At 35.5% G+C, this 17,668-nt stretch overlaps 1 protein-coding gene across 1 annotated transcript; it reads left to right on the top strand.

The window, feature by feature from the left end:
* The first annotated feature begins 11,110 nt into the window (after positions 1 to 11,110).
* LOC123675527 lies at positions 11,111 to 12,377 on the top strand. Its single transcript, XM_045610892.1, has 2 exons — positions 11,111 to 11,864; positions 11,963 to 12,377. Exons 1-2 carry the CDS (start codon positions 11,352 to 11,354, stop codon positions 12,014 to 12,016), a joined length of 567 nt encoding a protein of 188 aa, XP_045466848.1. The 5' UTR covers positions 11,111 to 11,351; the 3' UTR covers positions 12,017 to 12,377.
* The last annotated feature ends 5,291 nt before the right edge of the window (positions 12,378 to 17,668 follow it).

Raw genomic sequence — 17,668 nt, 5'->3', positions numbered from 1 at the left:
TTTGTAGAGAGATTGAATTTTTACGGTTTTTTCCAAAAATTTCGAATTCAAATTTCTCCTTAACTATGGGGACTACGGAAAATCGGTAAGCAGAGTTGGTATTGGCAGTTCATGGTTATTCGAATCCCACTCTCGCCTGACAATATTTGAGTCGAGAAATTTTCTCGAATTTTCTCGAATTTTCCTTACCCCGGACCTTAAAAAATTGTAAAAAATTAAAATTTCCTTCTTGGTAATAATATACCCCTTTTTCTATTGATCTGGTCATGTAGTTCACGAAAGTTTTTATTTGAGGAGTCTGCGACGAATAGTTTAGGAGATATAACGATTTTTATAGAGAGATTGAATTTTCTCGAATTTTCCTTACCCCGGACCTTGAAAAATTGTGAAAAATTAAAAGATTTTTCTTGGTAATAAAATACCTCTTTTTCTATTGATCTGTTCACGAAGATCACGAAAGTTTTTATTTGAGGGGTCTGCGACGAATAGTTTAGGAGATATAACGATTTTTGTAGAGAGATTGAATTTTCTCGAATTTTCCTTACCCCGGACCTTGAAAAATTGTAAAAAATTAAAAGTTCCTCCTTGGTGATAATATACCTCTTTTTCTATTGATCTGTTCACGTAGATCACGAAAGTTTTTATATGAGGGGTCTGCGACGAATAGTTTAGGAGATATAACGATTTTTATAGAGAGATTGAATTTTTACGGTCTTTTCCAAAAATTTCGACTTCAAATTTCTCCTAACCTATGGGGACTACGGAAAATCGGTGAGCAGAGTTGGTATTGGCAGTTCATGATTATTCGAATTCCACTCACGAATGACAATATTTGAGTCGAAGAATTTTCTCGAATTTTCTCGAATTTTCCTCACTCCGGACCTTAAAAAATTGTAAAAAATTAAAAGTTCCTTCTAGGTAATAATTAACCTCTTTTTCTATTGATCTGGTCACGTACATCACGAAAGTTTTTATTTGAGGGGTTTGCGACGAATAGTTTAGGAGATATAACGATTTTTGTAGAGAGATTGAATTTTTACGGTTTTTCCCAAAAATTTCGAATTCAAATTTCTCCTAAACCATGGGGACTACGGAAAATCGGTGAGCAGAGTTGGTATTGGCAGTTCATGGTTATTCGAATCCCACTCTCGCCTGACAATATTTGAGTCGAAAAATTTTCTCGAATTTTTCTTACCCCGGACCTTAAAAAATTGTAAAAAATTGAAAGTTCCTTCTTGGTAATAATATACCTCTTTTTCTATTGATCTGGTCATGTAGATCACGAAAGTTTTTATTTGAGCAGTCTGCGACGAATAGTTTAGGAGATATAACGATTTTTATAGAGAGATTGAATTTTCTCGAATTTTCCTTACCCCGGACCTTGAAAAATTGTAAAAAATCAAAAGATCTTTCTTGGTAATAAAATACCTCTTTTTCTATTGATCTGTTCACGTAGATCACGAAAGTTTTTATTTGAGGGGTCTGCGACGAATAGTTTAGGAGATATAACGATTTTTGTAGAGAGATTGAATTTTCTCGAATTTTCCTTACCCCGGACCTTAAAAAATTGTAAAAAATTAAAAGTTCCTTCTTGGTGATAATATACCTCTTTTTCTATTGATCTGTTCACGTAGACCACGAAAGTTTTTATATGAGGGGTCTGCGACGAATAGTTTAGGAGATATAACGATTTTTATAGAGAGATTGAATTTTCTCGAATTTTCCTTACCCCGGACCTTAAAAAATTGTAAATAATTAAGAGTTCCTTCTTGGTGATATTATACCTCTTTTTCTATCGATCTGTTCACGTAGACCACGAAAGTTTTTATATGAGGGGTCTGCGACGAATAGTTTAGGAGATATAACGATTTTTATAGAGATTGAATTTTTACGGTTTTTTCCAAAAATTTCGACTTCAAATTTCTCCTAAACTATGGGGACTACGGAAAATCGGTGAGCAGAGTTGGTATTGGCAGTTCATGATTATTCGAATTCCACTCACGAATGACAATATTTGAGTCGAAGAATTTTCTCGAATTTTCCTTACCCCGGACCTTAAAAAATTGTAAAAAATTAAAAGTTCCTTCTTGGTAATAATATACCTCTTTTTCTATTGATCTGGTCACGTAGATCACGAAAGTTTTTATTTGAGGGGTTTGCGACGAATAGTTTAGGAGATATAACGATTTTTGTAGAGAGATTGAATTTTTACGGTTTTTTCCAAAAATTTCGAATTCAAATTTCTCCTTAACTATGGGGACTACGGAAAATCGGTAAGCAGAGTTGGTATTTGCAGTTCATGGTTATTCGAATCCCACTCTCGCCTGACAATATTTGAGTCGAGAAATTTTCTCGAATTTTCTCGAATTTTCCTTACCCCGGACCTTAAAAAATTGTAAAAAATTAAAATTTCCTTCTTGGTAATAATATACCTCTTTTTCTATTGATCTGGTCATGTAGTTCACGAAAGTTTTTATTTGAGGAGTCTGCGACGAATAGTTTAGGAGATATAACGATTTTTATAGAGAGATTGAATTTTCTCGAATTTTCCTTACCCCGGACCTTGAAAAATTGTGAAAAATCAAAAGATTTTTCTTGGTAATAAAATACCATATACAATATTTGAGTCGAAGAATTTTCTCGAATTTTCCTTACCCCGGACCTTGAAAAATTGTAAAAAATTAAAAGTTCCTTCTTGGTGATAATATACCTCTTTTTCTATTGATCTGTTCACGTAGATCACGAAAGTTTTTATATGAGGGGTCTGCGACGAATAGTTTAGGAGATATAACGATTTTTATAGAGAGATTGAATTTTTACGGTTTTTTCCAAAAATTTCGACTTCAAATTTCTCCTAACCTATGGGGACTACGGAAAATCGGTGAGCAGAGTTGGTATTGGCAGTTCATGATTATTCGAATTCCACTCACGAATGACAATATTTGAGTCGAAGAATTTTCTCGAATTTTCTCGAATTTTCCTTACTCCGGACCTTAAAAAATTGTAAAAAATTAAAAGTTCCTTCTAGGTAATAATTAACCTCTTTTTCTATTGATCTGGTCACGTACATCACGAAAGTTTTTATTTGAGGGGTTTGCGACGAATAGTTTAGGAGATATAACGATTTTTGTAGAGAGATTGAATTTTTACGGTTTTTCCCAAAAATTTCGAATTCAAATTTCTCCTAAACCATGGGGACTACGGAAAATCGGTAATCAGAGTTGGTATTGGCAGTTCATGGTTATTCGAATCCCACTCTCGCCTGACAATATTTGAGTCGAAAAATTTTCTCGAATTTTCCTTACCCCGGACCTTGAAAAATTGTAAAAAATTAAAAGTTCCTTCTTGGTAATAATATACCTCTTTTTCTATTGATCTGGTCATGTAGATCACGAAAGTTTTTATTTGAGGAGTCTGCGACGAATAGTTTAGGAGATATAACGATTTTTATAGAGAGATTGAATTTTCTCGAATTTTCCTTACTCCGGACCTTGAAAAATTGAAAAAAATTAAAAAATCTTTCTTGATAATAAAATACCTCTTTTTCTATTGATCTGTTCACGAAGATCACGAAAGTTTTTATTTGAGGGGTCTGCGACGAATAGTTTAGGAGATATAACGATTTTTGTAGAGAGATTGAATTTTCTCGAATTTTCCTTACCCCGGACCTTAAAAAATTGTAAAAATTAAAAGTTCTTTCTTGGTAATAATATACCTCTTTTTCTATTGATCTGGTCACGTAGATCACGAAAGTTTTTATTTGAGGGGTTTGCGACGAATAGTTTAGGAGATATAACGATTTTTGTAGAGAGATTGAATTTTCACGGTTTTTTCCAAAAATTTCGAATTCAAATTTCTCCTAAACTATGGGGACTACGGAAAATCGGTAAGCAGAGTTGGTATTGGCAGTTCATGGTTATTCGAATCCCACTCTCGCCTGACAATATTTGAGTCGAAAAATTTTCTCGAATTTTCTCGAATTTACATTACCCCGGACCTTAAAAAATTAAAAGTTCCTTCTTGGTAATAATATACCTTTTTTTCTATTGATCTTTTCACGAAGATCACGAAAGTTTTTATTTGAGGGGTCTGCGACGAATAGTTTAGGAGATATAACGATTTTTGTAGAGAGATTGAATTTTCTCGAATTTTCCTTACCCCGGACCTTGAAAAATTGTGAAAAATTAAAAGTTCTTTCTTGGTGATAATATACCTCTTTTTCTATTGATCTGTTCACGTAGATCACGAAAGTTTTTATATGAGGGGTCTGCGACGAATAGTTTAGGAGATATAACGATTTTTATAGAGAGATTGAATTTTTACGGTTTTTTCAAAAAATTTCGACTTCAAATTTCTCCTAAACTATGGGGACTACGGAAAATCGGTGAGCAGAGTTGGTATTGGCAGTTCATGATTATTCGAATTCCACTCACGAATGACAATATTTGAGTCGAAGAATTTTCTCGAATTCTTCTTACCCCGGACCTTGAAAAATTGTAAAAAATTAAAAGTTCCTTCTTGGTAATAATATACCTCTTTTTCTATCGATCTGGTCACGTAGATCACGAAAGTTTTTATTTGAGGGGTTTGCGACGAATAGTTTAGGAGATATAACGATTTTTGTAGAGAGATTGAATTTTTACGGTTTTTTCCAAAAATTTCGAATTCAAATTTCTCCTAAACTATGGGGACAACGGAAAATCGGTAAGCAGAGTTGGTATTGGCAGTTCATGGTTATTCGAATCGCACTCTCGCCTGACAATATTTGAGTCGAAAAATTTTCTCGAATTTTCTCGAATTTTCCTCACCCCGGACCTTAAAAAATTGTAAAAAATTAAAAGTTCCTTCTTGGTAATAATATACCTCTTTTTCTATTGATCTGGTCATGTAGATCACGAAAGTTTTTATTTGAGGAGTCTGCGACGAATAGTTTAGGAGATATAACGATTTTTATAGAGAGATTGAATTTTCTCGAATTTTCCTTACCCCGGACCTTGAAAAATTGTAAAAAATTAAAAGATCTTTCTTGGTAATAAAATACCTCTTTTTCTATTGATCTGTTCACGAAGATCACGAAAGTTTTTATTTGAGGGGTCTGCGACGAAAAGTTTGGGAGATATAACGATTTTTGTAGAGAGATTGAATTTTCTCGAATTTTCCTTACCCCGGACCTTGAAAAATTGTAAAAAATTAAAAGTTTCTTCTTGGTGATATTATACCTCTTTTTCTATCGATCTGTTCACGTAGACCACGAAAGTTTTTATATGAGGGGTCTGCGACGAATAGTTTAGGAGATATAACGATTTTTATAGAGAGATTGAATTTTTACGGTTTTTTCCAAAAATTTCGACTTCAAATTTCTCCTAAACTATGGGGACTACGGAAAATCGGTGAGCAGAGTTGGTATTGGCAGTTCATGATTATTCGAATTCCACTCAGGAATGACAATATTTGAGTCGAAAAATTTTCTCGAATTTTCTCGAATTTTCCTTACCCCGGACCTTAAAAAATTGTAAAAAATTAAATAAAAAATTAAAAGTTTCCTCTTGGTAATAATATACCTCTTTTTCTATTGATCTGGTCATGAAGATCACGAAAGTTTTTATTTGAGGAGTCTGCGACGAATAGTTTAGGAGATATAACGATTTTTATAGAGAGATTGAATTTTCTCGAATTTTCCTTACCACGGACCTTAAAAAATTGTAAAAAATTAAAAGTTCCTTCTTGGTGATAAAATACCTCTTTTTCTATTGATCTGTTCACGTAGATCACGAAAGTTTTTATTTGAGGGGTCTGCGACGAAAAGTTTAGGAGATATAACGATTTTTGTAGAGAGATTGAATTTTCTCGAATTTTCCTTACCCCGGACCTCAAAAAATTGTAAAAAATTAAAAGTTCCTTCTTGGTGATAATATACCTCTTTTTTTATTGATCTGTTCACGTAGTTCACGAAGATCACGAAAGTTTTTATTTGAGGGGTCTGCGACGAAAAGTTTAGGAGATATAACGATTTTTGTAGAGAGATTGAATTTTCTCGAATTTTCCTTACCCCGGACCTTAAAAAATTGTAAAAAATTAAAAGTTCCTTCTTGGTGATAATATACCTCTTTTTCTATTGATGTGTTCACGTAGATCACGAAAGTTTTTATATGAGGGCTCTGCGACGAATAGTTTAGGAGATATAACGATTTTTATAGAGAGATTGAATTTTTACGGTTTTTTCCAAAAATTTCGACTTCAAATTTCTCCTAAACTATGGGGACTACGGAAAATCGGTGAGCAGAGTTGGTATTGGCAGTTCATGGTTATTCGAATCCCACTCTCGCCTGACAATATTTGAGTCGAAAAATTTTCTCTAATTTTTCTTACCCCGGACCTTAAAAAATTGTAAAAAATTGAAAGTTCCTTCTTGGTAATAATATACCTCTTTTTCTATTGATCTGGTCATGTAGATCACGAAAGTTTTTATTTGAGCAGTCTGCGACGAATAGTTTAGGAGATATAACGATTTTTATAGAGAGATTGAATTTTCTCGAATTTTCCTTACCCCGGACCTTGAAAAATTGTAAAAAATCAAAAGATCTTTCTTGGTAATAAAATACCTCTTTTTCTATTGATCTGTTCACGTAGATCACGAAAGTTTTTATTTGCGGGGTCTGCGACGAATAGTTTAGGAGATATAACGATTTTTGTAGAGAGATTGAATTTTCTCGAATTTTCCTTACCCCGGACCTTAAAAAATTGTAAAAAATTAAAAGTTCCTTCTTGGTGATAATATACCTCTTTTTCTATTGATCTGTTCACGTAGACCACGAAAGTTTTTATATGAGGGGTCTGCGACGAATAGTTTAGGAGATATAACGATTTTTATAGAGAGATTGAATTTTCTCGAATTTTCCTTACCCCGGACCTTAAAAAATTGTAAAAAATTAAAAGTTCCTTCTTGGTGATATTATACCTCTTTTTCTATCGATCTGTTCACGTAGACCACGAAAGTTTTTATATGAGGGGTCTGCGACGAATAGTTTAGGAGATATAACGATTTTTATAGAGATTGAATTTTTACGGTTTTTTCCAAAAATTTCGACTTCAAATTTCTCCTAAACTATGGGGACTACGGAAAATCGGTGAGCAGAGTTGGTATTGGCAGTTCATGATTATTCGAATTCCACTCACGAATGACAATATTTGAGTCGAAGAATTTTCTCGAATTTTCCTTACCCCGGACCTTAAAAAATTGTAAAAAATTAAAAGTTCCTTCTTGGTAATAATATACCTCTTTTTCTATTGATCTGGTCACGTAGATCACGAAAGTTTTTATTTGAGGGGTTTGCGACGAATAGTTTAGGAGATATAACGATTTTTGTAGAGAGATTGAATTTTTACGGTTTTTTCCAAAAATTTCGAATTCAAATTTCTCCTTAACTATGGGGACTACGGAAAATCGGTAAGCAGAGTTGGTATTGGCAGTTCATGGTTATTCGAATCCCACTCTCGCCTGACAATATTTGAGTCGAGAAATTTTCTCGAATTTTCTCGAATTTTCCTTACCCCGGACCTTAAAAAATTGTAAAAAATTAAAATTTCCTTCTTGGTAATAATATACCTCTTTTTCTATTGATCTGGTCATGTAGTTCACGAAAGTTTTTATTTGAGGAGTCTGCGACGAATAGTTTAGGAGATATAACGATTTTTATAGAGAGATTGAATTTTCTCGAATTTTCCTTACCCCGGACCTTGAAAAATTGTGAAAAATTAAAAGATTTTTCTTGGTAATAAAATACCTCTTTTTCTATTGATCTGTTCACGAAGATCACGAAAGTTTTTATTTGAGGGGTCTGCGACGAATAGTTTAGGAGATATAACGATTTTTGTAGAGAGATTGAATTTTCTCGAATTTTCCTTACCCCGGACCTTAAAAAATTGTAAAAAATTAAAAGTTCCTCCTTGGTGATAATATACCTCTTTTTCTATTGATCTGTTCACGTAGATCACGAAAGATTTTATATGAGGGGTCTGCGACGAATAGTTTAGGAGATATAACGATTTTTATAGAGAGATTGAATTTTTACGGTTTTTTCCAAAAATTTCGACTTCAAATTTCTCCTAACCTATGGGGACTACGGAAAATCGGTGAGCAGAGTTGGTATTGGCAGTTCATGATTATTCGAATTCCACTCACGAATGACAATATTTGAGTCGAAGAATTTTCTCGAATTTTCTCGAATTTTCCTTACTCCGGACCTTAAAAAATTGTAAAAAATTAAAAGTTCCTTCTAGGTAATAATTAACCTCTTTTTCTATTGATCTGGTCACGTACATCACGAAAGTTTTTATTTGAGGGGTTTGCGACGAATAGTTTAGGAGATATAACGATTTTTGTAGAGAGATTGAATTTTTACGGTTTTTCCCAAAAATTTCGAATTCAAATTTCTCCTAAACCATGGGGACTACGGAAAATCGGTGAGCAGAGTTGGTATTGGCAGTTCATGGTTATTCGAATCCCACTCTCGCCTGACAATATTTGAGTCGAAAAATTTTCTCGAATTTTTCTTACCCCGGACCTTAAAAAATTGTAAAAAATTGAAAGTTCCTTCTTGGTAATAATATACCTCTTTTTCTATTGATCTGGTCATGTAGATCACGAAAGTTTTTATTTGAGCAGTCTGCGACGAATAGTTTAGGAGATATAACGATTTTTATAGAGAGATTGAATTTTCTCGAATTTTCCTTACCCCGGACCTTGAAAAATTGTAAAAAATCAAAAGATCTTTCTTGGTAATAAAATACCTCTTTTTCTATTGATCTGTTCACGTAGATCACGAAAGTTTTTATTTGAGGGGTCTGCGACGAATAGTTTAGGAGATATAACGATTTTTGTAGAGAGATTGAATTTTCTCGAATTTTCCTTACCCCGGACCTTAAAAAATTGTAAAAAATTAAAAGTTCCTTCTTGGTGATAATATACCTCTTTTTCTATTGATCTGTTCACGTAGACCACGAAAGTTTTTATATGAGGGGTCTGCGACGAATAGTTTAGGAGATATAACGATTTTTATAGAGAGATTGAATTTTCTCGAATTTTCCTTACCCCGGACCTTAAAAAATTGTAAAAAATTAAGAGTTCCTTCTTGGTGATATTATACCTCTTTTTCTATCGATCTGTTCACGTAGACCACGAAAGTTTTTATATGAGGGGTCTGCGACGAATAGTTTAGGAGATATAACGATTTTTATAGAGATTGAATTTTTACGGTTTTTTCCAAAAATTTCGACTTCAAATTTCTCCTAAACTATGGGGACTACGGAAAATCGGTGAGCAGAGTTGGTATTGGCAGTTCATGATTATTCGAATTCCACTCACGAATGACAATATTTGAGTCGAAGAATTTTCTCGAATTTTCCTTACCCCGGACCTTAAAAAATTGTAAAAAATTAAAAGTTCCTTCTTGGTAATAATATACCTCTTTTTCTATTGATCTGGTCACGTAGATCACGAAAGTTTTTATTTGAGGGGTTTGCGACGAATAGTTTAGGAGGTATAACGATTTTTGTAGAGAGATTGAATTTTTACGGTTTTTTCCAAAAATTTCGAATTCAAATTTCTCCTTAACTATGGGGACTACGGAAAATCGGTAAGCAGAGTTGGTATTGGCAGTTCATGGTTATTCGAATCCCACTCTCGCCTGACAATATTTGAGTCGAGAAATTTTCTCGAATTTTCTCGAATTTTCCTTAGCCAGGACCTTAAAAAATTGTAAAAAATTAAAATTTCCTTCTTGGTAATAATATACCTCTTTTTCTATTGATCTGGTCATGTAGTTCACGAAAGTTTTTATATGAGGGGTCTGCGACGAATAGTTCAGGAGATATAACGATTTTTATAGAGAGATTGAATTTTCTCGAATTTTCCTTACCCCGGACCTTGAAAAATTGTAAAAAATTAAAAGTTCCTTCTTGGTGATAATATACCTCTTTTTCTATTGATCTGTTCACGTAGACCACGAAAGTTTTTATATGAGGGGTCTGCGACGAATAGTTTAGGAGATATAACGATTTTTGTAGAGAGATTGAATTTTCTCGAATTTTCCTTACCCCGGACCTTGAAAAATTGTAAAAAATCAAAAGATCTTTCTTGGTAATAAAATACCTCTTTTTCTATTGATCTGTTCACGTAGATCACGAAAGTTTTTATTTGAGGGGTCTGCGACGAATAGTTTAGGAGATATAACGATTTTTGTAGAGAGATTGAATTTACTCGAATTTTCCTTACCCCGGACCTTAAAAAATTGTAAAAAATTAAAAGTTCCTTCTTGGTGATAAAATACCTCTTTTTCTATTGATCTGTTCACGTAGACCACGAAAGTTTTTATATGAGGGGTCTGCGACGAATAGTTTAGGAGATATAACGATTTTTATAGAGAGATTGAATTTTCTCGAATTTTTCTTACCCCGGACCTTAAAAAATTGTAAAAAATTAAGAGTTCCTTCTTGGTGATATTATACCTCTTTTTCTATCGATCTGTTCACGTAGACCACGAAAGTTTTTATATGAGGGGTCTGCGACGAATAGTTTAGGAGATATAACGATTTTTATAGAGATTGAATTTTTACGGTTTTTTCCAAAAATTTCGACTTCAAATTTCTCCTAAACTATGGGGACTACGGAAAATCGGTGAGCAGAGTGGGTATTGGCAGTTCATGATTATTCGAATTCCACTCACGTATGACAATATTTGAGTCGAAGAATTTTCTCGAATTTTCTCGAATTTTCCTTACTCCGGACCTTAAAAAATTGTAAAAAATTAAAAGTTCCTTCTAGGTTATAATTAACCTCTTTTTCTATTGATCTGGTCACGTACATCACGAAAGTTTTTATTTGAGGGGTTTGCGACGAATAGTTTAGGAGATATAACGATTTTTGTAGAGAGATTGAATTTTTACGGTTTTTCCCAAAAATTTCGAATTCAAATTTCTCCTGATTCGCGAGTCTACACCCACGGTGTTTGCATCGTTCTTTGGTGGCTACCAATTGAATGTACCTAATTACGAAATAAGTGGTTATCAACGAGTGTGCTATAATAGTATACGTAAGTGGTACTCACTTTGAGTTACTTATCAAAAATTTGAGAGACTTTTTCTACCCCGACTTCGTTTGTAAACAAACGAGTTTTTTCCCACTTTATTCTGTCAGCATATACACACGGCTGATAGTATAAACGGATTATTCACTGCCTATTAATAGGCAACCAATAATACATTATGATGTATATAAAACTACATATACGCTGATAGTTAACACCTAAATACAAACTTCAAACCGAACACTCTTGAGTACAAGGGTGTTAAGCATGGCATCCAAGAACCCTACTGAACACAATACAACAATGTCGAAAAACACTGAACATACAATGAGCTCCCAATCCTACGTAACTGCTGCTAAAACAATTCCAAAAATCAATTTTCCTAAAAGAGAACAAGCTATAGTGCTACATGCGGAGGACAACCTGAAACTATTCGACTACGTCCAGGCTATAGGTAACATTATCCAACCGAAAAATATCTGTTTCGCTTCCAGAATATCTAACAACAGGATCTGCGTATACCTAGCCAATATAGAACTAGTAGACCAACTTATCAAAACCCACCCAACTGTGACTATAGGTGACACAAATTTGAATGTAAGAAGGCTAGTTTCACCAACAAAGAGGATTGTGATTTCGAATATTTCACCATGCATCCCACACGATCTCGTAACAGAAGTCTTAACTGACATCGGACTACAATTGGCTTCCCCCGTTTCATTCTTGAAAGCTGGTATACCTGGAGATGAGTACTCCCATATACTCAGTTTCCGAAGACAAGTATATATTTTCCCCCCTAACGAGAATTACGAACTACAAACATCCACCTTAGTCCAATACGACGGTAACGAATATAGGATTTTCCTTTCAACAGACAAAATGGAGTGCTTTATTTGCCGCCAAACTGGCCACGTAGCATCAACCTGCCCTAACCCTCAAACAGTTCAAGTACATAACACCCAACCACAAACACAAGCCCCAACAAACTATGTTCAAGCTCATCATCCGTCCTCTACGATACCACAAGCGGGTGAGATTCCTGCTCCCAAGAGAGGACTCTCAGAGATCCTGTCATCTAGTGATCAAACCAGTCAACAAGAACCTACCACCGGGTCTGACCCTGTAAGTGAGAATTACATGCCGCCCCCACAAACTCCAACGAAAAGGATTCCCGATAACAAAAGAGTCAGGAAGAAGCGCAAAATAGAGGTACCTGAGGACCACGCCCTGAGCGACTCCACCAAAACTGCAATTTCAACTGCTTATCAAGAAAACCCAGAATCCTTCCATATACCCTATGATAACCTAATTGCGTTTCTTGAAAATTCTTATGGATGCCCTTCACCCTATAACGAAGCTGAAAAATTCACAACGAATGTAAAAGCACTACTACAGGACCTACATAATATTTACCCATACGTAGAAAGAGCAAGCAAAAACAGAATCACCAGAATTTCAAAGAAAATCAAAGAAAAACTTAAGGATGAAGAGATTGAAGTTGAAAGTCTCAATAGCCTTGACATAACTACAGAAGACGACGACCCTTCTGACAGTTCTTCCCAAATATCTACACAATAATAACCATCCACCTTCAAATTAATACAATGGAATTGCAAAGGGTTTTACCCACGACTAGAACGGATTCAACAACTTATCTCCGATACTCTTCCTGACATTCTATGCCTGCAAGAGACGAATTTCAAAACCAGTCATAATCCGTACCTAAAAAACTATTCAGGTCATCACTTCATCAGAAGAACAAACACCAGAGCTAGCGGTGGTGCAACTATATTCATCTCAACAGAAATTTACCACAGAGAAATCAACCTACATACCCCTCTCGAGGCCGTAGCCGTCACTACCTGGTGTCCCAAAAAAATTACTGTTTGCAACGTTTATATTCCGCCGAATCACAACCTCTCTTACTCCGAACTAACAGATCTCGTGAACCAATTGCCTACCCCTTTCATCATGGTAGGCGACTTCAATGCTCACAATACGGCATGGGGCTCAGAAACAACATTTGGTAAAGGAAGAGTGGTTGCAGATGTGATATCAGATCTCGACCTCAACATACTTAATACGGGAGAAAACACATATTTCGATGTATCAACCGGGAAATTTTCATCTATTGACCTCTCTTTGTGTGATCCTACTACAGCGACTCATCTCTCCTGGACCACTCTGGACAGTCTATATGATAGCGATCATTTTCCCATTGTTATAACAGATAGCATTTCCAACCCCTCAGATAACGTTATAAAGTGGAGAATGACCAGTGCTGACTGGGATTCCTACGCGGAAGAGGTGAACTCTCAAGTTACAGCTGCAGAATTCATGAATAACATAAATCAAGCTGTCCACCAATTCACAAACATCTTAATCTCAGCAGCGGAAAAACATATCGGACGAATCACAATAAAAACAAACAAGAAGATGGTCCCATGGTGGAATGAAGCGTGCAAACTCGCCGTAAAACAATGTAAAAGTGCACTGAACCGTTACAGAAGAACACAACATCAAGAAGACTTGGTAAATTTCAAAAAACTCAAGGCAGTCTCTAGAAGAATTCTTAAGGAAAGCAAACGAAAATCTTGGATGAATTTTGTATCCTCAATCTCTCCGAATACAACACCTGCTCAAGTTTGGACCAAAATAAAACAAATAAAAGGTCAGAATACAACCTACAACATTCCTTCCATCCTTGACGAGAAAGACGAACCCATCACTAAGAGTCAAGACATAGCAAATACGTTGGCGAAACATTATTTTGAAAAAACAGTTAATCAAGATATTCCACAACGCCCCAAGAAACAAGCGATGAATATAGGACAAACTGAAAAGACTATCAATCATCCCTTCACCTTACAAGAACTTAAATTAGCCCTTTCCTCTATGAGGAACACTGCAGCAGGCCCGGACGAAATTCCAATGATCTTCCTAAAAAAACTGAAGGATGAGACACTGCCAAAACTACTGAAATTGTACAATAATATCTGGACAAGTCATCAATTCCCCAAACAGTGGCAACAATCACACATCATACCAATTAAAAAACCAGGCAAATCAAAACCCACTCCTAATGTATTCCGACCAATTTCATTGACCTGTACACTGTGCAAAGTTCTTGAGAAGATGGTCAATAGGAGACTGATTTGGTATCTGGAAAAATGCAATCTCTTACATCCCGCCCAATCAGGCTTCAGACAAAACCGCAGCACAACAGATAACCTCGTCATACTTCAAACAGAAATAGCTCACGCATTTGCAAACCAACAAGACCTTATAGCTGCATTAATAGACATCGATAGTGCCTTTGACACTACAAGTCGAGAAGCGATTTTGAACAAACTACATGATATCAAACTTGACGGAAATGTTTACTGTTTTCTGGAGAACTTTCTGACCGATAGAAGTTTCAAGGTGTTAGTAAATGGCAAGTCCTCCGACTCTTTTGTCACCCATAACGGCATTCCGCAAGGCTCAGTGTTGAGCACAACGCTATTTATACTAGCCATCAATGATATCTGTACCGTTATTGAGGCCCCAATCAAATTCATTTTATACGCCGATGACCTGCTTCTCTTCTGCTCGGGCAAAAGTACCAAAAGTACATGTAAACTTTTGCAACGGGCTCTGAATAGCATCACCACATGGGCTAAGACAATAGGATTCAATTTCTCTCCTTCTAAATCTAAACTAATCAAGTTTACTAGAAGACAACCTACAGTCCTACCACAATTAACGATATACGATGCACCCATAGAACTCGTTGATCACCTAGACTATCTCGGAATGACATTTGACCAGAAACTAACGTGGTCACTTCATATCAAGAAAATCAAAGGCTCCTGTATGAATACCATGAACATTCTACGAACATTGTCTCACCATCACTGGGGCTGTGACGAAGAAATACTACTCAAAATCTACAGATCACTCATTCGTTCAAGACTTGACTACGGCAGTATGCTTTATTCCACATCTAGCAAATCAAATTTAAAATTGCTCAACAGCATACCCAACACTGCTCTGCGTCTCTCCCTTGGAGCATTCAGATCCAGCCCATCAATAAGTTTACACGTTGAAGCACAAGAACTTCCGCTCAACTTTCGTCGACAGCAAACTCTCCTTACTTACATATCGAAAGTGTCTGCTCTTCCGAATCACCCAGTGCGACACCTGCTTGAAACTTCACAAGAGCCGCCTACTATGAAACCCATGACCTTGCTCTCAATTCCACAAATCGCAAAGCAAAACTTGAGGCCTATAGATGTTACCTTGACATCCCCCATTACGTTCCCGAAACACACCCCATGGTCTAGACACCACCCAAGGCTAAATACCTCTCTGCATAGACACATCAAACTAGAAACTTTGGGAACAATTCTTAAGCAACACTTATTTGAACTACTTGGGCATGAAAAGTTTGACGAAGAACTATACACCGACGCCTCCAAAGATGAGCAGGGAATAGCATGCTCGATCATCAATAAATCGAATGCCCCAGTGTCCTACAAACTCCCATCCATCTGCAGCATCCACACTGGTGAACTCTTTGCAATTTATAAATCTCTTTGCAGTTCTTTTATCCCAGGTCAAAAGCTCGCAATACTCACAGACTCTTTATCTTCAATTGAATCCATAGACAACATTTACTCGAAGAACCCTCTGGTACAGCAAATTCTAGAACGATGCCATACCCTTAAAGCGAAGGAGAATATTTCCACCACTATAATCTGGATCCCATCACATATTGGTATAACAGGAAACGAAGCTGCAGATCAGGCCGCAAATCAAGCACGAACTTCCGAACTTCCTGTGACCCAAATCCAACTTCATACAGACCTCAAAAATGCCATAAAGCTGAGATCCTTACAGGAATGGCAAGTCCAATGGGAAGGAGCTAGCACTGGACTGCATATGATACAACCCAAAATACATAATTCACCACAAATTAGTTTGGGCAGAAAAGACAAAACCGTAGTAAGAAGACTTCGAATAGGTCACACCAAGCTAACTCACAACTATCTGATGTCTTCAGAAAATCAACCCAAATGCGAACACTGTCACAATACTCGTCTAACTGTTGAACACCTACTATCCATCTGCCCATATTACGGAAATGACCGACGTCGACTTGGGCTGAGAGAGAATCTTGGAAATATCCTCAATTCTCAAAAACAAACTGAATTAGCTCTTAAATTCCTCAAAGAATGTCAACTTTACAATAATATATGAACTTGTATGATATATTCTCAAATTTTAGTTCTTTAAGCTTCGAATACTTAGATTTATATTTAGAATAAGTTAATGTGTACTGTACCTCGTGTCAATGACCTCGATGTCGAGACACGTTAATTCGAAATAAAAAAAAAAAAAAAAAAAAAAATTTCTCCTAAACCATGGGGACTACGGAAAATCGGTAATCAGAGTTGGTATTGGCAGTTCATGGTTATTCGAATCCCACTCTCGCCTGACAATATTTGAGTCGAAAAATTTTCTCGAATTTTCCTTACCCCGGACCTTGAAAAATTGTAAAAAATTAAAAGTTCCTTCTTGGTAATAATATACCTCTTTTTCTATTGATCTGGTCATGTAGATCACGAAAGTTTTTATTTGAGGAGTCTGCGACGAATAGTTTAGGAGATATAACGATTTTTATAGAGAGATTGAATTTTCTCGAATTTTCCTTACCCCGGACCTTGAAAAATTGAAAAAAATTAAATGATCTTTCTTGATAATAAAATACCTCTTTTTCTATTTATCTGTTCACGAAGATCACGAAAGTTTTTATTTGAGGGGTCTGCGACGAATAGTTTAGGAGATATAACGATTTTTGTAGAGAGATTGAATTTTCTCGAATTTTCCTTACCCCGGACCTTAAAAAATTGTAAAAATTAAAAGTTCTTTCTTGGTAATAATATACCTCTTTTTCTATTGATCTGGTCACGTAGATCACGAAAGTTTTTATTTGAGGGGTTTGCGACGAATAGTTTAGGAGATATAACGATTTTTGTAGAGAGATTGAATTTTCACGGTTTTTTCCAAAAATTTCGAATTCAAATTTCTCCTAAACTATGGGGACTACGGAAAATCGGTAAGCAGAGTTGGTATTGGCAGTTCATGGTTATTCGAATCCCACTCTCGCCTGACAATATTTGAGTCGAAAAATTTTCTCGAATTTTCTCGAATTTACCTTACCCCGGACCTTAAAAAATTAAAAGTTCCTTCTTGGTAATAATATACCTTTTTTTCTATTGATCTGTTCACGAAGATCACGAAAGTTTTTATTTGAGGGGTCTGCGACGAATAGTTTAGGAGATATAACGATTTTTGTAGAGAGATTGAATTTTCTCGAATTTTCCTTACCCCGGACCTTAAAAAATTGTGAAAAATTAAAAGTTCTTTCTTGGTAATAATATACCTCTTTTTCTATTGATCTGGTCACGTAGATCACGAAAGTTTTTATTTGAGGGGTTCGCGACGAATAGTTTAGGAGATATAACGATTTTTGTAGGGAGATTGAATTTTTACGGTTTTTTCCAAAAATTTCGACTTCAAATTTCTCCTAAACTATGGGG

Source organism: Harmonia axyridis, chromosome 3 (genome assembly GCF_914767665.1).
Source record: "Harmonia axyridis chromosome 3, icHarAxyr1.1, whole genome shotgun sequence".
In the NCBI taxonomy this organism is placed as follows: domain Eukaryota; kingdom Metazoa; phylum Arthropoda; class Insecta; order Coleoptera; family Coccinellidae; genus Harmonia; species Harmonia axyridis.
This window is presented reverse-complemented; position numbering and strand designations above follow the sequence as displayed.

Excerpts from the sequence above, each read along its gene's own strand:
- LOC123675527 (XM_045610892.1), top strand. The coding sequence starts at position 11,352 with ATGGCATCCAAGAACCCTACTGAACACAATACAACAATGTCGAAAAAC. Across the intron at positions 11,865-11,962 it reads TACTCAGTTTCCGAAGACAA|AATGGAGTGCTTTATTTGCC; the intron begins GTATATATTTTC and ends TTCAACAGACAA.